The sequence below is a fragment of the Hemitrygon akajei genome, chromosome 14 (genome assembly GCF_048418815.1).
Source record: "Hemitrygon akajei chromosome 14, sHemAka1.3, whole genome shotgun sequence".
Taxonomy (NCBI): Eukaryota; Metazoa; Chordata; class Chondrichthyes; order Myliobatiformes; family Dasyatidae; genus Hemitrygon; species Hemitrygon akajei.
In genome coordinates this window covers 69252488-69279170 of record NC_133137.1, presented here as the reverse complement: position 1 = coordinate 69279170, position 26683 = coordinate 69252488, and the positions used below count along the sequence as shown (strand labels likewise).

The window sequence follows — 26683 nt, the reverse complement described above, 5'->3', positions numbered from 1 at the left end:
GTCTCTCATTATCTTGTACACCTTTATCAGGTCATCTCTCATCCTGCTTCGCTCCAAGGAAAAAAGGCTGAGTTCTCTCAGCCTATTCTCATAAGGCATGCTCCCCAATCCAGGCAACATCCTTGTAAATCTTCGCTGCACCCTTTCTATGGTTTCCACATCCTTCCTGTAGTGAGGCGACCAGAACTGAGCACAGTACAGTCGGCCCTCCTTATCTGCTGGGGATTGGTTCCGGGACCTTCCACGGATATCAAAAAATACAGATGCTTGAGTCCCTTATTTAACCTGTCTTAGTGCGGTGGACTTTCGGACCTGGCGCAGTTCTGAATCCGCAGTGTTTCTGTTCACGAAAATAATCACGATCACGATTGAAAATAAAGTGGAAGTAATAAAGCGATCAGAAACAGGTGAAACGCCATTGGTCATTGGAAAAGCATTAGGCTACAGTCGGTCAACGATCGGTACAATTTTAATAGAGCATGTGAAAGGCCCTGCCCCAATGAAAGCTACAATTATTACTAAGCAACGCAGTGGTTTAATTATTGAAATACATATGTTTCTTAAGTGTTTTATATGCATAGAAAGGTAAAATATATACTATATACCAAGACAAACGTTTCACTAACTGACACTAAATAATACTGGATGTATCTGTTCTGACTTCAAATCCGACTTAAAGACGGACTTCAGGAACGGAACTCGTTCATAACCTGGGGACTGCCTGTACTTTTAGATCATCTCTAGATTACTTATAACACCTAAATACTATGTAAATAGTTGTTATACTGTATTGTTTAGGGAATAATGACAAAAAAATAGTCTGTACATGCTCAAACAGCGAGTGCTGGAGAGAGAACTTCTGGGTTTTCCGGATCCACGGTTGGTTGAATCCGCATATGTGGAACCCGCGGATAAGGAGGGCCGACTGTATTCCAAATGGGGTCTGACCAGAGTCCTATATAGCTGCAACATTACCTCTCGGCTCCTAAACTCAATCCCGCGATTGATGAAGGCCAATGCACTATATGCTTTCTTAACCACAGAGTCAATCTGTGCAACACCTTTGAGTGTCCTATGGACTCGGACCCCAGGCTCCCTCAGATCCCCCAGAAACTGCAGTCTTAAATTTTAAAGCCAGTTTGTAAGTATGAAGATCCCAACTATATTGTGAATGGGAAAATGGTAAATGAGAAGAGTATTCCCAGTTCGTTTTTTTTTAAAAAAAGGAAATTGTGAACAAAGTAACATCCCATTTAGAATTTATATCTATAACCATCTAAAAGGTGAAGAAAAATGTTGGGATAAAAGCATCTCGCTGAGTTGTAATGAAGAACATTCTGTGCATCGCAGTTCCTGAGGAGACATTGGATTGTGTCGTGGGAGAGAGAGTTGAAAAGAAGCCAGTGGGGGTATTCGGCAGAAAATTAGGCTTGTGCAGTCTATGTATCACAGTTTCGGAGGAGACGTTGGATTTTGTGTAGTCAGGCACTTGGCAAGGGCCAGTAAAAAGAAGTTTGGGTTAAACAGATTGGCCATTGTGTGAGTGGGCCCGTGTTAGGAGTGGGAGTTGAGGCTTTGGTTCACAGAGGCTTCAGTGAGAAGCGGTGGAGGCTTTAGGTTTTTTTTCTTTTAAATTTTCTTTCTTTTTTATTGTACAGTTAGAGCAGTGGCAATGCTAGGGAGGATAGTGGAATGTTCCTCTTGCAGAATTGGTAAGACAGAGAGACTACCAGTATCCCTGATGACTACATGTGTTTGAAGGGCATCCTGCTGCAGCTTCTTCCAGACTGTGTTAAGGAATTGGAAATGGAACTGGATGAACTCTGGATCTTTCATGAAGCTGATGGGTTGATTGACAAGACATACAAGGAGGTAGTTACATCAAATGTTCAGGACATATGTAACTGGGTGACCATCAGGAGGCGGAAAGGGGATAGGGGGCTAGATAGCCAGTGCAGAATATCTCTGTGGCTATTCTCCTTAACAACAGGTATACTGCTTTAGATACTGTTGGACGTGGGGGTGGGGGTGGGGAATGAGTTTGCACAGGAAAGTCATAACGGTCAGGTCTCTGGGATTAAGTCTGGCTCTGTGGCTCAGATGGGAAGGGAGTTCCCTTTTAAAATTGAGTGTTATAGAAGTATTATGAGTGGTAAATGCAAGCAGGCTTTTTCTTCTGAGGCTGGATGAAATTGAAACTAGAGGTCATGGGTTAAATATGAAAGTTGAAATGTTTAAAGGGGAACATGAGGGGGAACATCTTCACTCAGAGGGTGGTGAGAGTGTGGAACAAACTGCCAGCAGAAGTGGAAGATTCAGATGCAATTTCAAGATTTAATTGATATTTAGATAGGTATATTTGGATGGATGGTAGGGTATGGAGGTGTTTGGTCCAGATGCAGGTTGATGAAAAGAGGCAGATTAATAATTTGGCAGAGACTAGATGTGCTGAAAGGTCCATTTCTGTGCTATAATGTTCTATGACCGAGTTGCTGTATGTTCATTATTATAGTTTATTTGTTTCCAATAAGAATGTTTGCATTGACTGGAATAGGTACAGTCAGCATATCATTTTAAAGACTGAATAGAGTACTTTTGAGAAGTGAAAGACCAGGATGGATAAAGAGAAACCAGTGGAGAAAATGTGTTTAGATTTCTGAAAAGCATTTGTTAAGATAACACCTAAAAGGTTTCTGCATCAGATGAAAATGTGCTGGGTGTGGTTAATGTATTAATAGGGTTAGGGGATTGCTAGCGATTGACCATAAATAGAAAACAGTGAGATAAATGGATCTGAAGACCAGTCACCACTCAAATCCAGAAGTATAGCTATGACAAATCTTTATTCATTGCAGGTGAGATTACAAAGGAGAATATACAAGGTTCCCATTTATCTAGCACCCTTCATTCTTTTCTCCTGTTACTGAGGGAGTGATTACATGTGGATTTGCGGGGGGGGGGGGGGGGGGTGGGGGGGGGAGAAGGGTGATGGAGGAAATGAGGTTTATTCTTACAGTGAGCCTTTCATAATTTCTGTCTAGCCGAATTTAAATTTATTTATTCTATCTATGCAAGTAAATTGCATTTATAGAGAGCCCTAATATTGAAAAGAACAAGTAAGATTATCGCTGCTTCCATCATTAAAATATAAACTGAAAAGAAATTTCATCCAAAGAGTGGATCAGCGCCAGCCAAAGTTGGGATCTCGCTGCAAGATTGCATTGTAACTGAAGGAAAGGTATTAATATCCGGTTGTTCAGTGAGAAGTTGAGGCTTATTCTATAAGTACATTCTTAGTAGGATCTACATCTACGTCTACATCAACTATGTTGTCTGGACCTGCTTTACCAGTATTTTCTGTTTTTATTTCTGCATTGATTTTTCATTTGGTGTCAAACAAATTCCTCAAGGGTTATTAAGTTATTTTTATTTTTGGCCCTTGTCTCTCATGTTGATCCAGTTTTTCTTTCCCTCCCTTTATTTTGTTTTCTGTTTTTTGATTCTTTAGCAAACTCAGTCAGCTCCATCATAGGCACTAGCCTCCACAGTATGGAGGACATCTTAGAGTCAGAGAAAAGTACAGCACAGAAACAGGTCCTTCAGCCCATCTAGTCCATGCCGAAACCATTTAAACTGCCTACGTCCATTGACCTACACCGGGACCATAGCCCTCTATACCCCTACTATCTATGTATCTGCAAACATTGCTTAAGCATTGAAAATGAGCTTGCAAGCACCACTGGTGCTGTCAGCTCATTCCACACTTTCACAACCCTCTGAGTGAAGATGTTTCCTCTCATGTTCCCTCTAAACTTCTCACCTTTCCCCTTAACCCATGACCTCTTGTAGTTGTAGTCCCACTCAACCTCAGTGTTTTCATTTCCCCTGTCTGTACCCCTCATAATTTTGTATAGCTCTATCAAATATCCTCTCATCTTTTATGTTCTAAGGAATAAAGTCCTAACTTATTCAATCTTAGCTTGTAATTCAGGTCCTCTAGATCTGGCAACATGCTTATAAATTTTCTCTGTAATCTTTCAGCCTTATTTACATCTTTCCTGTAGGTAGGTGACCAAAACTGCATACAGTTCTACCACACTCTTTGTTCTACTACACTCCTCTGTGTCCTACCATGCACTGGGTAAGACCTACTCTGGTTGGCCTTCCAAAGTGCAATACCTCACACTTGTCTTCATTAAATTCCATCTGCCATTTACAGTCCATTTTTCCAGCTGGTCCAGATTCCTCAGCAATCCATGATGGCCTTTCTCGCTGTCCACTACACTGCCAGTCTTGATGTCAATTGTAAATTTGCTGATCCATTTTAACCACATTATCATCGAGATTGTTGATATTAGATGACAGACAACAAAGCTGTTGTCTAATCCAATTATCCAATTTACTTGAAAAACTCTATAATATTTGTTAAATATGACCTACCATACACAAAGCCATGCTGACTATCCTCAATTAGTCCATGTCCACCCAAGTACTTGTATATCTGAAACAAGAGAAAATCTGCAGATGCTGGAAATACCTTGTATACCTGGTCCCTTAGAATACCTTCTAATTACTTTCCCACAACTGGTGTCAGATGGATCAGCCTACAATTCCCTGATTTATGTTTAGAGCCTTTTTTAAACAGTGGAACAACATTGGCTATCCTTCAATCCTTTCCTGTCACTAAGAATGATTTAAACTACCTGCTAGGGCTCCAGCAATTTCTGCACTTGTCTCCCGTAGGGTCTGAGGAAGCCCCTTGTCAAGCCCAGGGGATTTGCCCTGATTTGCCTCAGGACAGCAAACACCTCTCCTCTTTACTCTGTATATGGTCCAACAAGTTGATGCTGCTTTGTCTCACTTCTATGGACTCTGTGGCTGTCTACTGAGTAAGTACAGATGCAAAAAAAATATTTTAAGCTCTTCCCCCATCTTTTTTGGTTCCAAGTTAATATCCCTCAACCATCGGGCTCTTGAACCAGAGGGGAGAACTTCATTGTTTCACTCACCCCATCACTGAACTGTCCTCACTGAAGTGGACTTCTGTGGACTCTTCCTTGTGTTCTCAATATTTATAGCTTATTTATTATTTGCTTTTCTCTTTGTATTTGCGGTGGGTTTTTTTTGCATATTAGTTGTTTGTCCTGTTGGGTGTGGTTTTCTAATTGATTCTGTTCCTTTTCTTGCATTTACTGTGAATGCCCACGAGAAAAGGAATCTCGGTTGTATATGATGATATATATGGATGCTGAAAATAAATTTGCTTTGAGCATAGTTGAGTATAAGTTAATGAGTATAAGTTGAATGCAAAATCTGGGCCAGTCAATCCCTTTTTCCTTTCCCTCCATATGGAAATATTGACAGATTGCAACTGGATGTATTCACAATCTCTGCCCTTTAATGACTCAGTCATGGCTATTGATGTGAGCCTTGGGTGTGCCTGCGGAATAATACTAAATAAGAAAATGCTAGAGAAATGAAATGATTACTTAGTTTTTTTGTGACATCTTTTTTAAAGTCAGCTATGGATGAGGAAGCAATAAGTTTTTAAACAACTTTTCAAAGTTCAATCTAAATTTATTATCAAAGTATATGTATGTTACCTGAGATTCATTTTCTTGCAGGCATTTATGGGGAGGAAGAAATAAAATATAATTTTATGAAAAACTGTACATGAACAAAGACTGACAAACACCAATATGCAAAAGAAGACACTGTGTAAATAAAAGAATAATACAGAGAATACGAGTTCAGAGTCCTTGAAAGTGAATCTGTAGGCCATAGAATCTATTCAGAGTAGTGGTGAATGAAGTTATCTACGCCAGTTCTGAAGCCTGATTATCCTAGGGTATAACTATTTCTGAACATGGTGGTGTGGGACTTGAGGCTGCTGTACCTCCTGCCCGATGGCAGAAAAGGACATGACCTGGATGATGGGGGTCTTTAATGGATGCTGCTTCTTGTAGCAGTGCTCCAAACAAATCTACTCATGCAGGAAAACAATTCTGTTTGATCTCTTATAAATCTTTCCCCTTTCACATTAAATCTATTGTCCCTAGTTTTTAACTCCCCTACCTAGAAAAAGACTGTGACCTTTCATCTCAATCTGTTATCCTTATCGTTTTATATACCCTCAGGGGAACATCAAAGAGAAAGTTGGAAGTGATGAGCGATATGATTTAAGATGTTGGAAAGTACAGGTTTGGTTTAGTTGAGTTGAAGAAAGCAAAGCCTACACAGCAACCAAGCAGGCGCCAGAAGGAGATTAATAGGTTGAGGAGAGAGCTTAGATCGTTGAGACAGAGGTGGAAGGTAGCAAGTGAGGGTGACAAGCCAGGGCTTGCTGATCTCCAAGAGCATTTTCAATTAAAGTTAGCATCACTCCATCGTGCAGAGTCACAACGTAAAAAGAGAAGGAAGAAAGAGAAGGCAAGAAAATCGTTCTTTGAGAACCCTCATCAGTTCACAAAGCAATTGTTTGAACAAAGTAAGAGTGGGCAGCTTAACATCTCTCAACAAGAACTTGAGGATCACCTGACAAGCACTTACTCTAATGAACAGCGGGAGGCTCCTTTGCTTGACATTTCTGGGCTTGTGAAGCCTACTGAGCCAGGAGTGAAGTTCGATCTGTCAGAACCCAAGCTGGCAGAAGTCAAGCGGTTCATCAAGAAGTGTGAAGAGCTGAGGAAATACTTGTGGAGATTGTTAAAGGTGGTGTGGAGACAAGGTGTTGTTCTTTTGTCATGGAGTGAGGCTGAAGGAGTATACATCCCGAAGGAAGAGATTTCTATTACATTGAATCAGTTCCGACCAATTTCACTCCTGAATGTAGAGGAGAAGATTATGTTTGGCATTCTAGCAGAAAGAATATCTTCATTTGTGATAGTGAATGGAGTGGTAAAGACATCTGTGCAGAAGGCAGGAATACCAGGCTTCCTGGGATGCCTTGAACATACTAGTATGATATGGCATGCCATCCAGGAGTTGAAAAGGTTGAGAAGAAATCTGGCTGTAGTTTGGCTTGATCTTGCAAATGCGTATGGTTCCATTCCCCATGTCTTGATTGAGTTAGCAATGGAATTCCTATGGATTCCTGCTAAGGTGAGGAACTTCGTTATGCAGTACTACAACGATTTCTGGATGAGGTTTTCCACTCAGCAGTTTACAACTAGGCAGAGCTTGGACATTGGTATCCCAATGGGATGTGCGATTTCACTCATCCTTTTTGTGTTAGCCATGGAGGTCATTGTGAGGGCTGCAGAATCAGTGGGACCAGGTGTTGCACTTGATGGCGGAGGGGAGTTGCACCCAATACGTGCGTTCATGGACGATCTCACCCTTTTGGGTCCTAGCACAGAGGCAGTGGGAAGTGTGCTATCTAGACTCAAGGAGCTAATGGATTGGGGAAGAATGAAGTTCAAGACCAAGAAGTCAAGGAGCCTTGTTCTTAGGAGAGGAAAACTGGTTGACTTTCATTTCACCCTTTGTGGAGAGGAGATTCCATCCATTCAGGACCAACCAGTTAAGAGCCTTGGGCGATGGTACACAGAGGAACTGAAAGACACCAAGAGGGTTCAAGAGACAGGAGAACAGATCAGCAAAGGTCTGATGTCTGTCGACAAATGTGGCTTGCCTGGCAAGTTGAAGTTGTGGTGCTTGCAGTACGGACTGATGCCATGGATAATGTGGCCACTAATTGTCTGCGAAGTGGTAATGTCCCATGTGGAGGCAATGGAACAGAAAATCAACAAGTATGTGAAGAAGTGGCTTGGAGTACCGAGCAGCCTCACTAATATTGCAATCCACAGTAGCCGGACAAAACTTACCATCCCAGTGCAATCCCTTGTTGAAGAGGTCAAGGTAGCTAAGGTAGGATCATTCTTGATGCTTTGAGACTCAAAAGACTCTGTCATCAAGAACATCCAGCCGGATGTGAGATCAGGCAGGAAGTGGTCAGCCCGGGCAGCAGTTGATGAGGCAGAGTCTAGATTGAAGCACAAGGAGACGGTTGGGGCTACCCAGCTAGGCCGCCAGGGACTTAAATGGACAACCCACAAGTGGTGGTCATCTTCTACAGGTAAGGAGCGTCGTGGGCTTGTAACACATGAAATGCGAGAGGTAGAAGATGAGAAGAGGTTAGCTAAAGCAGCTGGCCTGACCAAACAAGGGGCTTGGATCTGGTGGGAAAGTGTTGAACAACGACATCTATCTTGGAATGTCCTGTGGCAGATGGAACCGCTCTGCATTTCTTTTCTATATAGAGCAATGTATGACCTGCTCCCAACACCTGCCAATCTCAGCACCTGGTATGAAGATAAGACAGACAGGTTTGTTGCTTGTGGCGAGAAGGGAACACTTCAGCATATTTTGAGTGCATGCAGAGTCAATCTTTCCAGCGGCATGTACACTTGGAGACATAACAATGTTCTCAAAGTTGTAACTGAAGCGGTTGAGCAGAGAGTACTGCAGCACAACTTATCTCATGCCCCATGCTGCACAGAACATCGCATATCATTTGTGAAAGAAAGCTCTAAGTCAAGGGTGTACAGCGCAGGCCCACGATCAAGCATGCTTTCTTCAGCCAATGATTGGTGTGTCAAGGCCGACCTGGATGGGAAAGGCAATTTCCTGGAGCAAATAGTTTTCACCACATTGTGTCCAGATATAATCGTCTGGTCTGACACCAGTAGAGAAGTGGTTATTGGTGAACTCACAGTCCCCTGGGAAGACAACATCGATGAAGCCCATGAGCGCAAGTAAACCAAGTATGCAGAATTAAGATCAGAGTGCAGAGACAGAGGGTGGAAGGTCTCATGCTATCCATTCGAAGTAGGATGCCATGGCTTTATTGCGTTCACTTTCTCGAAGTGGCTGCATGACCTTGGCTTTACTAGAAGAGAGATCAAGTCAATCAGCAGGGCTGTAGCTGAGGCAGCAGAGGCAGGATCATCATGGGTGTGCACTGAGTACGTCCAGAGGGGCAGATAGTTGGACAGTGTATCCATCTTTTGTAAACTCTTCAGTAGCTGCATAGATACCTGAAGAGTAGACTTTCTGTTGGATGGAAGTGACCAACAACTCTGATAGAGGCAGATGCCAAGTTGTTAAGCTCATCAGTGGGAGATGGTGCTTTAGCACTGCTGGCCCACCACCTCGAGGGAGTCTTGATCATAAGCGGGCTGAAACTCCTGAAGACAGGTGGCAGATCAACTAATGATCCCACTGATGATAGCACAGGACAGTTAACATCTTAGTCCAAGTGTATTTTCAATTCCATACTCTGAGATCACCCTTCAGCCCCCTCCCCCCCAATCTTCAGGCGGAATAGGTTCCACCCCCGCTTGAACTTAAGCATTGTAGTCCTGGTGACATCTTTGTGAATTATTTTTCTGCACCCTTTCCAGCTGTGATAGTTTCAAGCACAGTCTAACCAATAACTTGTACTGTTGTAACATGATGTCCCAAGTCATGTACTTCATTCCCTGATCAAATCCCACCCACCCCAGGTGTTCTCTCTTCTCCCGACTGCTATTGGGCTGATGATACAAAGTCCTGAAAGCTTGTACCATCGGCCTTAAGGACAGTTTCTCTCCCCGTTTTAAGTCTATTGAATGATTCCCTAGTATAATAAGGTGTACTCTTAACTACTTGGATTGCACTTTCTCTGTACTTTGTATCACTATTGTACACTTTTGTTTTGCCTTGTGCTATCTCAACATGTTATTGTAATGAAATAATCTATAGGGATAGAATGCAAGTTGAACTTTCCACTGTACCTCACTGCATATGGCAATAATAAGCCAGTTTACCAAGTAAATAAGAAAGGAATGTGCAATATCTGAATGCAAGAAGTTCTGCAGATGCTGGAAATACAAAGCATGGGTCTGCTTGAAACATCAACATTGATGCTTTCTGACCTGCTGAGTTTCTCCAGCATTTTGTGTGTGGTGCAATATCTTTTAGCTAAAGTGTTTTGAGGCACTGGGGAGTTTTCTTGGTTTTCCAAAAACCAAGTGGAATTATTCTTTCAACTCCTCTGCTCTTCCCACAAGACTGGCACTGTTAGCTGCTGAAAGATTTTAGTACTGTAGTAGATGAGAAAGATGCACTATTGTTTTTCTGTTAGTTTCTTTCATGAATCATATTTTCATTTTGACATCTTGCCCATTGTCTTGAATTTACCTTAGTTATTATCTGTAGGTAGTGCATAAAATTATAGTATGTATGTATGTATATATATATATATATATAATTATATAGTCTTGGTGGTACCTGATTCTAACATGTTTTAATTGAGCAACAGTGGGAAACAAAATACTTGAACTGTGATGAAAAATAGCTACACACCAACAAGTTTTCTTTCTGCTGCCCCCCCCAACATGGCGTCCAATAAAATTTCAATGAATAGATTTTAATTTTCTTTATCACCAATACATGACAAAACTATTTTTCTTCTTGTCTTAAAGGTTCACCAAGAATCTTTCACCAGATAAGATTAATTTGAGTACTTTGAAAGGTGAAGGTCAGTTGACGAACTTGGAGCTCGATGAAGAGGTATTGCAAAATATGCTGGATTTGCCAACGTGGTTGGCAATCACCAGAGTATTCTGTAACAAGGCTGCAATTCGGGTAAGAAACTTATTACTAAACTACATCAATTGTACTTTGAAGGCATAAGATTTTGAAGTGTGTTATGTGTAACACTTCCCTGAGGTGAAAACATTAAATCTGCCAGTTTTGTGGAATCAAATGGTTTGTGTGTAAAGGATCAGAAATCAATTACTGAGCCAAACAGGTGGAAATAATACAAGATAATTTTCTCAGTGTGAATAAACAATTGAACTTGGAGATAAGTTAACAACTTTTTAGCATGTATTATTAATGACAATAATATGAACTAGAAAAATAAAGAATGGTGCACTGTCTATATGAGTGTTTTAGGGTATTGTTTTTTCCCACCAAATGGAATTCTGGCATTTTTAGCATCAATATGGAGGGTAAAGGTTAATTTTAATGGCAATTATGACTTGATGAATTGGCTGTCTATAACCTCCAGTGTTTGGACATTCAGCATACAGTGATTTTACACTGATTTGAACCCGTGTACTACTAAGTGATTTACGTATTACTCTTTGGGGATTGAATTTTGTGAAATCACTTTCTGGGAATTGTTATACATTTGTAAAACAATGTTCTCAACATTTTCAATTCAATTTTTTTGCCTTAATGAAGTTATATTTGTCTTTATTGACAATGTTGAGCATCATTTCTGAGGGAGAAGAGTTGTTTGCTTTGGGTGCAGTTTGCAATACTGACACAAATTACTGCATTTTGAATTCTTTCCTTTCCCAGAATTTCTTCTCAATAACATTTGTATTTTTCTGAAAACCTGAATACCAAGTGCTTATAAAATGTAAATAATTTGTTTGATGTATTAATGAGTGATAATTAAAGATGTTTTACAACTAATAATTTTATTGTTAAAGAGTTAATTTTCATTTAATTGTATGTCAATTTGTCACCTGTGTCATCTGATTTGTTTGCTAAGAATTGCTTTTGTGGGGCTGGGGAAACTGAAGAACAATCAGTTTATTTTGTAAATTTATATATATATATTTCAATGTGTCTGTGATGACCGTAGCCTAAATAAATTAGGTTAAAATTTAGAGTGCTCAAAGGCAAGGAAGTTGAATGAACAGAAACTCCTTTGGAGATGGATTTATTTTCTGGGCTTGGCTATCTTATAACTCTGTTGTGTAGTGCAAAATACTTTAGGAACTCAATTTGAGTAATGGAATTTTCAAGTGCAAATTACATTATCTTTGAATGAATTATGCAAACTGAAAGAAAAGGAAAACTATAATATGGAAAGTCTACCCCTGATCCTTTGTAATGTGGACTGGTAACACTGGGTAACCATGATCTTGAAATTGAATAGTGTTGGAGTAATCTGGAACATTTACAGTGTGACAATGATGGAACATTTACAGTGTGACAATGATGCAGAATTACCGGTAATAGATTTTCTGCACTGTTATCATTCCTTTTTAATACCCCAACACACTTTTAATTTGCTTTCTTTTCAGCTGTTATAGAAAAATAAACTTTTCAGTGAACAAGCTGAGTGTAAAAGGGATGTGGGAGATGGAATCAGGCAAGCTTCAAGAGCATTTGGCAACAGGAGACTGCATGTGAAAGGGAGTGTGGGAACTGTGGCTCAGTAAATCATGTGCACAACCACTGTGATTTCCAAATGGTCAGATAGTGAATTATCAAAATGCTACTGTAATGTGAAGGAGAAAATCAAAAAAATGTATTGTTACGTATCCCGTAACTGGATCACTTACCAGCAAAGATAGAGAGGTCCGCTGAAGTCTGATGGTACCATTTTCAAACGTTTTTATTTATAAAGGGGCACAAACGTAAGGTTAATACAAACATTCAGATAACATACGTCGTCAATACTCAATCTAAGACGCAGGGGTAGTACTACCCAATAAGAAATAAGCTCTATCGTTGTCTAGGGGTTAAACGATTTGTCCGATGGAAATATAAAAGTCTTGCCAGTTCATGGAGGCTTTTTGCCGCTTGAGGGACCGCTGGGTGTTCACGGGTTGGAGAGAGAAAATAAACTTGCCAGCCTTCTGGACTCAAAGCGTGAGATCGAGAACGGGAGTTCCTCGTTGTCAGTCCGAAATCCTTTTCAGGGTTATTAGCCACTCGATTCCCTAGCTAGGGGATCCAAATCACATGTGGCTTCTGAGCAGCTTCCCATTATTACGAGAGAAATGAGTGATGGTCTCCGTCTGGTGCGTCGCTGGAGTACCGCCTCCAGCAGTCTCCTTTTTATCATGGCTGGCAGATTTGTAAATGTCAATCAAGGTAGGGTGATACCATCCCCACACCACATGGCCCGAGGGTGTCCATGTCCCTGATAGCTGGCACGTACTATAGAGTTGCAATTCACACAGGTGCCTCTAAGAACAATGGTCAACTCCGTTGCATTGTCTCTCATTTCCTGGGTCCAAGACCCGAATTAATAGCGATCTTGCGATTCTCTTGAAGGAGGGGGCTGGTCCCGCACCCTTCGGCCCCTCAGAGCTGTGGTACATTCATAACAGTATGTACTGGATATCTGAAATTAAACCAGAAATGCTAGAAACAATTCCTGCTTTTCTGATGGTTTTAACAGTGGGTCTTCTGAAAGTAATTCTGATAGGGTCTTAAACCTAAATTGTTAATACAGTTTTTCTCTTCAAAAATGCTTCCTGAGCTGTGTAAGACAAACAGAAGATTTGTCTAAATGAAGTGGCGGCTGGAGCAGACAAGTCGGCCTGCTTGTAGGTTGATGACTATGATCCTCCATAAAAGATTAGGCATTTGTGATTATACAATGAAGTTGCACTTTTAGCTAATAAACAATTAACAGCATAACCAAAACAAAATAAACATACCAATACAATTATTGAAATCTGCTCTTTGAGTTCTTTTCTGTCAAGTCATGACAGTTGATATTTTTCTTCAACTTAACAGTCGCTCGTTAAAACAGAAGTTATAGTTGTTGGGGAGGAGACTGTGGTGGAAGAGAGGAAATGGGCTGCTAATGGAAAAAATTCTCAAGTTGTTCCTTTCTGAATGATTCATTTTGCATTTGCAGTAGAGAAAAGTGATAGTATCTAAACAAAATTATTGTAAGTAATGTAAGTGATCAAGAAAATATTAACATTTAATGTGACAAACATCTCAAAACTTTTTTATTGGAGTGTGTTGAGATCATTGTAATTCCCAATCAAATATTTTTCCTTCTTTATAAGTTTTGGGAACTGTTTACTTAAATATTCTGTACAACTTGCAATTTTAATGCTAGTGAGTGAAACTACAACATTTTATTGAATAGGGTTTTAATTAAGTAATTTATGATTATTAGCTAAAAATGAAGTTTATAAAATATGTTAAATTATTCGTCCAGCTATAAAATTAACTGAATAGCCGGAAGTGGCAATGACAGTACTGAAATGGTATTTTACAAACATTTTTGGTAAGAGTTCAACTGTACATATATTTAGTAACTTGGATGATAGAAACATAGAAAATAGGTGCAGGAGTAGGTCATTCGGCCCTTCGAGCCTGCACTGCCATTCAGTATGATCGTGGCTGATCATCCAACTCAGAACCCTGTACCTGCTTTCTCTCCATACCCCCTGATCCCTTTAGCCACAAGGGCCATATTTATAGAAACATGATGGAATAGAAAGCCAAAAATAAACTATCTCCCAGTGGCCACACATGTTAATTCCACATCCCATTCCTATTCTGATATGTCTATCCATGGTCTCCTCTACTGTCAAAATGAACCCAAACTCAGGTTGGAGGAACAACACCTTATATACTGGCTGGGTAGCCTCCAACCTGATGGCATGAACATTGACTTCTCTAACTTCTGTTAATGCCCCTCCTCCCCTTCTTACCCCATCCCTGACATATTTAGTTGTTTTTTTTTTTATCTCACTCTCTCTCTGCCCATCACTCTGCCTGTTCTCCATCTCCCTCTGGTGCTCCCCTCCCCCTTTCTTTCTCCCGAGGCCTCCCGTCCCATGATCCTTTCCCTTCTCCAGCTTTGTATCACTTTGGCCATTCACCTTTCCAGCTCTTAGCTTCATCCGAACCCTCCGGTCTTCTCCTTTCATTTTGCATTTCCCCCTCCCCACTCTACTTTCAAATCTCTTACTATCTTTCCTTTCAGTTAGTCCTGACGAAGGGTCTCGGCCCGAAACGTCGACAGTGCTTCTCCTTATAGATGCTGCCTGGCCTGCTGTGTTCCACCAGCATTTTGTGTGTGCTATTTCAATGTCACTTATCTTTGTATGTGGATATCAATGTGAGTAACTGGGATTCATGTTTGATTACCTTAAAAAGATTGGAGGAACTGTTTTCTAATTAGTGGAAAGCTGAAATGGAGAAGCAGAGAGACTTGGTGTACTTGGTGGAGTTCAGCATGAAAATGTAATGAATAGGAGCTGAAATTTTAAGAAATGGTTAATAGAATTCTGGTTTGCATTGCTATTGGGAGAGAACAAGAAGCTAGAAGTTCTCCTGCATCTTAGGAAACATTTGGAGTGCTGTCTGTGTTTCTGAGTAATCCAGATGTTAAAGGGATGTGACGGCTTAGATGGGAAGTATTTCAGCTGGTTGAGAACTTGGAAATTAGTTTTAGAGCCAAGTCTTACAGAGGTGAAGATAAAAAGTGCATATTTTTGCAAATATTGTAGGTTTGGAACTTCATTTTGAATATGAGAGTTCTGCAGTAGACCTTGGATATGGAGAAAAGGCAGCAAAAGCTTGTATTTATATTTAGTTTATGATAGACATGATCTCGTAAGCTGCTGGAACATGTTTTTAACAAAGCAAATAAACAATGTATAATTAGGGGAGCAGTTCAATGTAGTTGTTTAAGGACACATCAGTTTATCTGTTTTGAGTCTTGAGGTATTGGATAATGCTGCACAACTATTTAACTTTGAGCCACATTGAAAAGACAAGAATAAACCTGTTGGACATATAACTTAAAGCTGATAGACTTGGCTCTGATATTTCCATTAGGTAGCATTTTGTATTCACGTAGTATACCTCAAGTGCAGGCACGTTCAGAAAAGGTGTTGCTGGAGTTGAATGTCCTGTGTAAGGACAATGACTAAAGGGAATGTGCAACATATTCTGTTTCATTAAACATTGGATTAGATTTTCTTCAGTGTGGACCTTAGTATTGGAAGGCACAGGATATATACATCCCAAAGAGGAAGAAGTATTCTAAAAGAAAGATGATACAACTGTGGCTAACAAGAAAAGCCAAAGCCAACGTAAAAACTAAAGAGAGGGCATATATTAGAGCAAAAATTAGTGGGAAGCTTTTAAAAGCCAACAGAAGGCAACTAAAAAAACTCAGTAGGAAGCTAAAGATGGAATACAAAAGCAAGCTAGCCAATAATATTAAAGAGGATACCAAAAGTTTCTTCAGATACATAGTGTAAAAGAGAGAGTGGTTATCGGACTACTGGAAAACAATGCTGGAGAGGTAGTTGTGGGGGACAACGAAATGGTGGATGAACTGAGTCAGTATTTTGTATCAGTCTTCACTGTGAAAGACACTAGCAGTACGATGGAATTTCCAGGTGTCAGGGGTCATGAAGTGTGTGAAGTGACAGTAACTAGAGAAAAGGTTCTTGGGAAACTGAAAGCTCTGAAGGTAGATAAGTCACCCGGTATACACCCCAAGGTTCTGAAAGAGGTGGTTGAGAAGATTGTGGAAGCATTTGTAGTGATCTTTCAAGAATCACTAGATTCTGGAATGGTTCCAGAAGACTGGAAAATTGCAAAGGTCACTCCACTCTTCAAGAAGGGAGAGAGGCAGAAGAAAGGAAACTATAGAAAATCTACAGCACAATACAGGCCCTCGGCCCACAAAGTTGTGCCTAACATGTCCCTACCCTAGAAATTACTAGGGTTACCCATAGCCCTCTATTTTTCTAAGCTCCATGTACCTATCCAAAAGTCTCTTAAAAGCCTCGGACTATCCACACTATCAATGCCTCTCATCATCTTATACACCTCTATCAGGTCATCTCTCATCCTCCATCGCTCCATGGAGAAAAGGCCAAGTTTATTCAACCTGTTTTCATAAGGTATGCTCCTCAATCCAGGCAACATCCTTGTAAATCTCCTCTGCACCCTTTCTATGGCTTACACATCCTTCCTGTAGTGAGGCGACCTAGTGAGCACAGTACTCTAAGTGGGGCCTGACCTGGGTCCTATATAGTTGTAACGTTATCTCTCAGCTCCTAAACTCAATCCCACGATTGATGAAGGCCAATGCATTGTATGTCTTCTTAACCACAGAGTCAACCTGTGCAGCTGCTTTGAGTGTCCTGTGGACTCGGACCCCAAGATCCCTCTGATCCTCCACACTGCCAAGAGTCTTACCATTAATACTATATTCTGCCATCATATTTGACCTTCCTTACATGATACAAGCCAAAGAGCGTATCTATGGAACCATAGTAAATTTTGGCAGGAAAGGGTTGAATATGGCTGCAACTGCTGCTGTCAGTGCTGCTGCAAAGAGTCAGGGAGCTCCTGCTGGATGCCTAAAGAGTTTCAGTATGCAGGATTTAACAACCATCCCTGTTGATGAGCCACCACATTACAGAGATCCTCTTTGTCCTGAGGATGAGCAAATGGCAAGAGATCCCATCTTGGTAGCAATTGGAGAGTATTCCGAGAGATCTCTAGAGACTGCACTAAAACACCAATATGCAGAGAGTGACTTGCAAAATGACTACAAATCTGATGGGGAGGCAGAAAGCCAGAGGAGTTCAATACGCCGTGAACAGCTGAGTTCCAAATCAATAAGACGAGGGCAAGTGACAAGAAAGACAGGATAAGGCAAAGTGGGAATTATAAAACCAGTAAAGTCGGGGTCAAAGAAGACGATGGTGCAGTCTAATGTTGACTCTTTATAAACATCAGAAACTATAGACCAGTTAGTCTGACCTCAGTGGTTGGGAAGATGTTGGAGTTGATTATTATGGATGAGGTCTCAGGGTACTTAGAGGTACATGATAAAATGAGCCGTAGTCAGTGTGGTTTCCTCAAGGGAAAATCTTGTCTGACAAATCTGTTGGAATTCTTTGAAGAAATAACAAACAGGATAGACAAAAGGACATTGGTTGATATTGTGTACTTGGATTTTCAGAAGGCCTTTGACAAGGTGCCATATGAGGCTGCTTAACAAGCTATGAGCACTTAGTATTACAGGAAAGATTCTAGCATGGATAAATCAGTGGCTGATTGGCAGGAGGCAGAGAGTGGAAATAAAGAGAGCCTTTTCTGGTTGGCTGCCAGAGACTAGTGGTGTTCCACAGGGGGTCTGTGTTGGGACTGATACTTTTTATGTTTTATCTTAATAATTTGGATGATGGAATTGATGGCTTTGCTGCAAAGTTTGCAGATGTTATGAAAATAGGTGGAGGGTCAAATAGTTTTGAGGAAGTGGAGCGGCTACAGAAGGGTGTAGACAGATGAGAATGGGCAAAGAAATAGCAGATGGAATATAGTGTCAGGAAGTGTATGGTCATGCACTTGGGTAGAAGAAATGAAAGGGTTGACTATTTCTTAAATGAAGAGAAAATACAAAAAACAAAGGGGTCTTTGTGCAGGATTCCCTAAAGGTTAATTTGCAGGTTGAGTCTGTGGTGAGGATGGCAATGTTAGCATTCATTCAAGAGGAATATAAAAGCAAGGATGCAATTTTGAGACTTTACAAAGCTCTGTTGAGACCTCTCGGAGTATTGTGAGTTGTTTTGGGCCCCTTATCTTCGAAAGAATATGCTGAAACTAGAGAAGGTTCAAAGCAGGTTCACAAAAATGATTCCAGGATTGAATAGCTTGTCATAGAAGAGCATTTGATGGATCTGGTCCTGTATTCACTGGAATTCAGAAGAATGGGGGGTGACATTATTGAAACCTATTGAATGATGAAAGGCCTTGACAGAATGGATGTGAGAGGGTGTTTCCAATGGCAGGAGAATCTAAGACCAGAGGATACAGCCTGTGGATAGAGGGGCGTCCTTTTCGATGAGGAGGAATTTCTTTAGCCAGTGAGTGGTGTATCTGTGGAGTTCTTTCCCACAGGCAGCTGTGGAGACCAAGTCTTTATGTATATTTAAAACAGAGATTGGTAGATTCTAGTTTGGTCAGGGCATGAAGGAATACAGGGAGAAGGCAGGAGATTGGGACTGAGAGGAAAATTGGATCAGCCATTATGAAATGACGGAGCTGACTTGATGAGCCAAATGGCCTAATTCTGCTCCAATGTCTTATGGTCTTAGTAGTATAAGATTTGTTCATTGGGTGCCTGCAGAATTTGTTGGAAGGACGATTATATATTTTGGAAGTATCATATTGTAAGGAACATTGTGTGTGGTGGTCAAATGAGCCTCTAACTAAGAAAAGTTTAAAAAGAAACAGTGCGTATGTACCACTGACTCAGCTAGAAGTATATCATAAACACTAGAGATTCTGCAGTTGCTGGAAATCTAGAACAACACAGACAAAATGCTGGAGGAACTCGGCAGGTCAGGCATTCCTATGGAAAGGAATAAACATTTGACGATTTGGGTTGAGACTCTTTGTTAGGGTTAGAAAGAAAGAGAAGCCAGAATAAGAAGGTGGGGAGGGGAAGGAGTGCAAGCTGGAAGGTGATAGGTGAAGTTATGTGAGCTGAAGTTAGGTGGGTGGGGGACTGGGATGATGTGAGAAAGGTGGGAAAGGTAAAGGGGGTTAAGAAGATGGAATCTGATAGGGGGAAAGTGGACCATAAGAGAAAGGGAAGATGGAGGCAGACTAGAGGGAGGTTATAAGCGGGTAAGGTGACGAGAAGAGGTGAGAGGATTGCCAGAATGGAGAATGGAAGAAGAGAGAAGGGGAAAGCAGAGGAAAATTACCAGAAGTTTGAGAAATTGATGTGCATGCCATATGAAATATGAGGTGTTGCTCCTTCAGCCTGAGAGTGGCCTCATCTTCCCAGCAGTGAAGGCCATGGACTGGCGTATCAGAATGGGGATTAAACTTAAAATGGTTGGCCACTGGGTGGTCCTGTCTTTGTTGGCCAATCAAAGGATATTCACAATTTTTTAAAATAAATGGTCAAGCATTCAAGTATAAAAATAAAACCTAAAGTTTAAATGTTTAAAAATATGTAGTGTTAAATAGGTATTTGTAAAGTTTTTTTTTAAAGAAAAAGAATATCAACAAGTTAAGTCAAAATTGGCAGGGAGAAGATTTAAAATATTTAAAATGGAAAAACACTGCAGATCAGGCAGCATTTGGTGAGGAAAGAAGAGGTCTGTGGTTAAAAAAAAGTGTGAATGACAGAAACAGTGAAACAGGGTATGTCAATGGAGAAAAGAAACAGTCAATATTACATGACCAAGAGAAAATCTGCTGATGCTGGAAATCTAAGAAATGCACAATAAACTGTTAGAGGAATTCTGCTGAGTTCCTCCAATATTTTGTGTGTATTACATCAATATTACATGAATAATTTTACTGAAGAATTATCTAATTATGGTACAGATCAAGGAAATAATTTGAAGTTGTTGAATTTGAGACTGAGCCCTGAAGTCTACAGTTGTCTGGATGGAAGATGTGATGCTCCAAAGAAGTTCAGTGTGGGATGAAAAATTGAAAATGGAAGCTCAAGGTTACTCCTGAATACTGAATGGAAGTGGTCACAAAGGAGCCTACATAGTGGCCATCAAATGTAATACACCAAGTCTGAAAGATGTGCAGTTGATTCATCACTTCACCTGGAAGGGCTGTTTTCTTCCTGGATGGTGGGAAGGAGTGAGGTAGGACATCAGGTATTAAATCATTAGTTGCAAGGGATAGGAGAACAAGAATGGTTGATGGAGATGGAAGAATGGATCAGAGAATTGAAGGGATTGGCTTTTTCAGCGTGGATTCTGAAGGTGTTTAGTGATGGAATCTTGGTAGTGGATATTGCAAAGGATAACCTGTTGAATGTGGAGTATGCTAGGGGGAGAAACTGAATGATGAATTGTTAATGACAACTTAAAGATTTCTGCATTTAACTACTTGTCTGTTAATCTTGATATAGTGTTGCAGCAATGACTTTGAATAGTAGTAATTTCACTGTCATTAACCTACTACTTCTGTGCTGTTGTAATGAACGCTATTTGAGACTTGCTAGAAATTATAGCAGCAGATGATTTTGTGAAAAATGGAAAAGACTGATGCTACTTTATTGAAATGTTCTTCAGAATTCCATCAGCAGTATAGCCACATTGATGGTTATTAACCGATCAATCAAGCCACAATTGTGGTTGCACACAAATATCCAAAGTTAATCTTTTTAACTGTTCCAATTCACAGTTAACTTTGCAAAAATGTCATTTTTGTCATGGGCCGTGATTCGGGAAAGTGTAGGAATGAGGTACCAAAAGAACCCTTCATTTATATGGCACCTTTTAACTATTTCAAAAATTCCAAATTGCTTTATATTAGTTTGAGTTACTGGAAAGAAGCCATTCCTGTAATGCTGCCGAAAACTCTATTTAAGAGGAATGAGTCACACTCTTGTATCATATACTTAATAAGAATTAAGTGAAAGAGCAGAAAGGTGTTGTGACTGCCAGTCACTCAAAGGTCAGCATTTAGAACAGCCATGATGGGCTAATCTGTGATTCAAATGGACAATCTGAGTTTATTTATATCTTATTTCTATTCAAATATTTCTGATTTTTTAATTCAGTTTGTATGTTTGGAAGTCACAACTGCTTTCTAAAGCCCAATTGCTTACAGCTCCGGTACCTTGTGCCCTTTTATATCGGTAGCACAGCAGTGGAAACTAACTAGTGGGAGTGTACATCACGTAGAACCTCTCATCGTCCCAGAACACATTCTACACAGTAAAGAAAGCTCACCAAAGCCTCTACTTTCTGAGGAGGGTGAAGAGAGCTGGACTTCACACATCCATACTTGCGTCCATTTACAGATGTGCCATAGAGAGCATCCTGACAAACTGCCTCACCTTCCTGGTAAGGAAACTGCACCGTGATGGACAGGAAGGTTCTACAATGGGTAGTTGAAACTGGCCAACTCGTCACTTTCACCAGCCTACCCGCCATCAAAGACGTATATAAAGAAATGTGTCAGAAAAAGGCCAGTAACATCATGAAGGATTCTACCCACCCTGCTCATGGATTGTTCCCATCAGGTAGTAGGCTACGTAGTATCCTGGCAAGACCAAAAACAGTTACTTTCCCCCAACAGTAAGGCTGATCGATGCCTCCACCCACTAATTCCACCACTACTTTATATTTCCGGTCAGTCACCTTATGTACGTATAACCTAGCATCACTCTGTGGGCATACAGTCAATCTATGTATCTTAACTATTGTATACATTTATATTTATTGTGTTTTTATTATTATTGTGTTCTTTATCTTTTGTGGGTTTTCATGCTGCATCAGATCTTGAGTAATAATTATTTAACTCTCCTTTACACTCGTGTATAGGAAATGACATTGAACAATCTTGAATCTTCCTTCCATCACAGTGACATTTCAGAAACATTTGATAGACTTTGAGATGTGCTGAAAGGAATGTGAAAATGCTATCTAAGTGTAACTTCCTTTCTGTGTGCATAACTATTTGAGTGGAACAATGTTATCAACATGCCAGCGGCAGCAAATCTGAAGGGGAAAGCACAATACAATAAATCTGAATCAATGGATCAGTTTTTCTCCTCATCTTTATTTTCAGTTAAGTTATCTTTTGCTTTACTATCTCCTAGATTTTTTCCCTGGAAGTAATAGTAACTGTTTCTTTATTGAAGTCTTGTATTGTTGAAAATGTTACCGACCTTCAGATGTTAATCCGGTTTCCTGGTTTAAAGTGGAGTATCTAGCAGTAATTATTTTTAGATGTTCTGCATCCTGAGGAAGAGGCAAGCTGATCCTAGTGGAAAGTTGAGTGCTTTGCTAGATTTCTTTATGTCCTTCCTAAAGCAATATTTTTGCCGTATTCAGAGTGGAGCTTTATAAAGGTTTTGTGTTTAGATAGGCACACGTCAAATTAGACTTGTCCTTGCATTTTCACGAAATATATGAATGTGCAATGAGCAAATAGGTGTGAATGAAACCCATGTAGATAATTACATGTGTTTTGTTCAAAACTTTAATAGTATAGTTAATCATACTATGTAACATGTTTGAAAAACTTATTTTTATGATAGAATACAAATTGCAACTTTCAGTTTTGGTTGCATGACAAAGAATATTCTAGGCTCTGGTAGATTTTATTTTTCAGTTTTTTAAAATAAATATTGATTGAAAATTCTTTCAATGTTGTTGTAAAAATTGGCTGCCAGTCTTGTTTAAAGTCTCCGTTTAAACCTTATTTTTCTTTATTTCTTAAATGTTGCAGCAAATTTAGTCAGTGGTATTTTGCATGTAAGGTTTATATCAGAATCAGATTTAATAACACTGGCATATGTTGTGAAATCTGTTAACTTTACAGCAGCAGTACAATGAAATACATGACAGATAAATATAGAGAAAAGTCTGAGTTACATTAAGTATATATGTCTATTAAATAGTTAAGTTAAAATAAATAATGCATAATAACAGAAATAATTAAGTTGTGGGGTAGTGTTCATGGGTTCAATGTCCATTTAGAAATTGGATGGCAGAGGGAAAGAAGCTGTTCCTGAATTATAGAGTGTGTGCCTTCAGGCTTCTGTACCTCCTTCCCAATGGTAACAGTGTGAAGAGGGCAAGTCCTGGGTGGTGGGGATCTTTAATGATGGGCGCTGCCTTCCTAAGGCATTGGTCCTGGAAGATGTCTTGGATACTACGGAGGCTGGTACCCATGATAGGGCTGACTAATTTTACATGTTTCTGCAACTTATTTTGATCTTGTGCAGTAATTTCTGCCCTGCCCCCTCCCCCGTACGACATGGTGATGCAGCCAGTCAGAATGCTCTCTGCAGTACATTTGTAGAAGTTTCTGAGTGTTTTAGTTGATAAACCAAATTCCGAATGAAATATAGCTGCTGCCTTGCCATCTCTATAGCTACACCAATATGCTGTGTCCAGTTTAAGTCCTCAGAGATATTGACACCTTGGAGTTTGAAATTGCTCACTCACTCCACATCTGATCCCTCTATGAAGATTGGTTTGTGTGCCCTCGTCTTACCCTTCCTGAAGTCCACAATCAGCTCTTTACTCTTGCTGACGTTAAGTGCAAGACTGTTGCTGTGACACCACTCAACTAGCTGGTATATCTTGCTCCTGCATGCTCTTTTGTCACCATCTGAAATTATGCCAACAATGGTTGTATCATCAGCAAATTTATAGATGCTGTTTGAACTATGCGTAGCCACACTGGGTGTAGAGAGGGAGTAGAGCAGTGGGCGAAGCACACATCCCTGTGGAGTGCCTGTGTTAATTGTTAGCAAGGTGGAGATGTTATTTCTAATCCACACAGATGGTGTTTTTCCCATTAGGAATTCAAGGATCCAGTTGCAGAGGGAGGTACAGAGGCCTAGGTTCTGTAGTTTTTCAATTAAGACTATAGGAATGATGTTAAATGCTAAGCTATAGTCAGTAAACTGCATCTTTGACATACGTAGGTATTTGCATTGTTTGTGAACCAAGGGTGTGTGGAGAGCAATTGAGATCGCATCTTTTGTAGACCTATTGTGGCGAAAGGCAAACTGCAGTAGGTCCAGGTCCATCCTGAGACAGGTGTTGATTCCAGCCATGACCAGCCTTTCAGTTTCTCAGTTGTCACAAGCAGATGTCCATTAAATTCACCATTATGACTTACACTTGTATGGTCCTGAACTGTCAATTAGCAATGCCCCATGTGGGAATGCCGTTATATGATTGGACTTAGAATGTGCTTACTCTATTGCTGGCTCATGCTTCTTTTGGACTGTGGCTTAATTTTAGTGAAATTGTGACAGTGGTCATTAGAAAGGTCATTGACTTATTTAGTGTTATTTAATGAAAGTGTAATTTGATGAAGGCTGCTGTTTTTAATTGTATTAGACATTTCTATAAATGGTAAACTCTTTACAAAACAAACAATATCAAACTGCAAAGATTGAAACGGCTATTGACATTTTTCCAGTGAAGTAACAGTAGTGTAATATACTTGTTGGACCATACACAATAAAGCACTGTTCTTCAGAAAATTACCACAGCAACCTGGACTTGATGTGACTGGCGTTTTCTGTGGATACAAACTAAACAACAAGAGCACTTTGGATTGAAAATGATGCATAGCTGAGAGGAACAGCAATGTACAAACAGAAGCTGACCCACGATCCAACTCCTTCCCCATCCTGGAAATTGCTTACACTTAATATAAATTGAGATGAAGCCTAAAATTGATCACTCTGAGATAGTATATTGATTGTCTGTGCATCTTTTATTATGAGAAATGCAGGTCTGAAAACCATTGACCAAAAGAAACTGATTTAATCATTCTAGTGACAATTTACTTGAACTACTTAAGCACTATTTGAAATTGGCCATATGGTTGACTGCAAAAAGGAAAACTTTTGACAGAAAAATGGAAACATGGAATTTAATTCCTATTAGATTAATAATATGTTTTAAGACAGGAATATAGACCAAATGGGAAGATATCAGAATATTTGTGACAAGAAGTGGACCTACTGAATGTATGTCCGCAGGTCAAGATACATGGCAGTCCAATATATTAGTTAAAGAGGCATACAGGGTGATTTCCATTATTATGGAGACATAGGACATTAGAGCTTGGATGTTAAACTTGATCTGTATTTATTGCTTGTTTATTCACTTGTCAGTTCTGGTTCCCTGCATTACAGGAAAGGCTAGATTGCACTAGAGGGAATGAGGAGAGGATTGGTATTGGTTTATTCTTCTCACATGTACAGAGATACAATGAAGTACCTTTGTGTGCCATCCAGTCAAACCATGTTTTACATAAATGCATCGAGGTAGCAAAAAGCAAAGCAAGACCAAAATATAGTGGTGTAACTGCAGAGAAAGTGTAATGCTGGTAAACAAGCAAGAGCAAGGTCATGACAGGGTAAATTAGGAGATCAAGTTTGCCTTTAGATATGAAAGGTTCATATGAGAGTCTAATACCAACTGGATAAAAGCTGTCTTTAAGTCAGGTGGAACATGTTTTCGAGCTTTTATCTCATGCACAACCAGTGAAGTGAGCATGACAGGTAGCAAAGAACTTTGACTGTGGTGACTGTTTCCTGAGGCAATGAAAAATGCAGACAGAGTCCATGGAGGGAAGGCTGATTTGTATGATGGACTAGGCTGCATTCACAACTCTCCGTAAGTTCTTGCAGCGTTGGCAGATGTTTTCATCAACTGTGTTGTTTCCTTTGAACAGATGTTACAGAGGGAAGACTATCACTGAGGTGTTGCAAGGGACCTAAAGGAAAGGATCCTTTTCCTTCAGCAAAGGTGCAATAAAAGCCAAGGTTTAAACTAATTCACAGAAGGATTAAAATGGAGCTGAAAAATAAATTGAGGCTGGTAGGGTCTGGGACTTGATGTCTGAAAGAATGATGGTCTGAAATCCTCACCACATGTACTTGAAGAGCTACAGGGCAGTGAATCAAGTGCTTGAGAGCATATTTATGAATATTTGTTTCTTTTAAGATATGCAGGGTTGAAAGCACAAGGAAAATTTGAAACCGGCAGTGATTCTTTTGGAAAAAAAATCTACTCAAAATGTCGGCAGCTCAATTTCTTTCTTAGATACAGGGTGACTGATTTGCATTTTTCTGCTTTCCACTATCTGATGGTGTTCTTAATTAAGTAATGGGTTAAAATTATAGCTGTAAAATTTGCAGAAGACATGCTTTGCAGAAAAGGGCATAGAAAGTGTTTGAATCAAAAGTTTGAAATTACTATTCTTTTATTGAACGTTGAAAGTTCATTCATAGCAAGATGTTTTGTTGTTTTCTTTAATCTTGCGGCTGCCTTTACTGAACCTGTATCCAGAAAAATGTTTGCGAACTGTACAGGACCCATAGAACAAGTATGAATCAAGGCTCTTCACATGCAGTGTTGTGTTCTGCCTTCTCTCC

At 40.0% G+C, this 26683-nt stretch overlaps 1 protein-coding gene and 1 pseudogene across 6 annotated transcripts in view; both read left to right on the top strand.

Moving 5' to 3' along the window:
- bltp3b (bridge-like lipid transfer protein family member 3B) overlaps positions 1-26683 on the top strand; it is a 146922-nt gene that overhangs the window by 26191 nt on the left and 94048 nt on the right. For all 6 annotated transcript variants that reach the window (XM_073066315.1, XM_073066313.1, XM_073066311.1 and 3 more), the window contains exon 2: positions 10467-10629. In XM_073066315.1, the coding sequence (XP_072922416.1) occupies positions 10467-10629 (163 nt within the window). The remainder of the gene's footprint in view (positions 1-10466; positions 10630-26683) is intronic.
- LOC140739002 (receptor expression-enhancing protein 4-like) lies at positions 17019-17516 on the top strand (annotated as a pseudogene).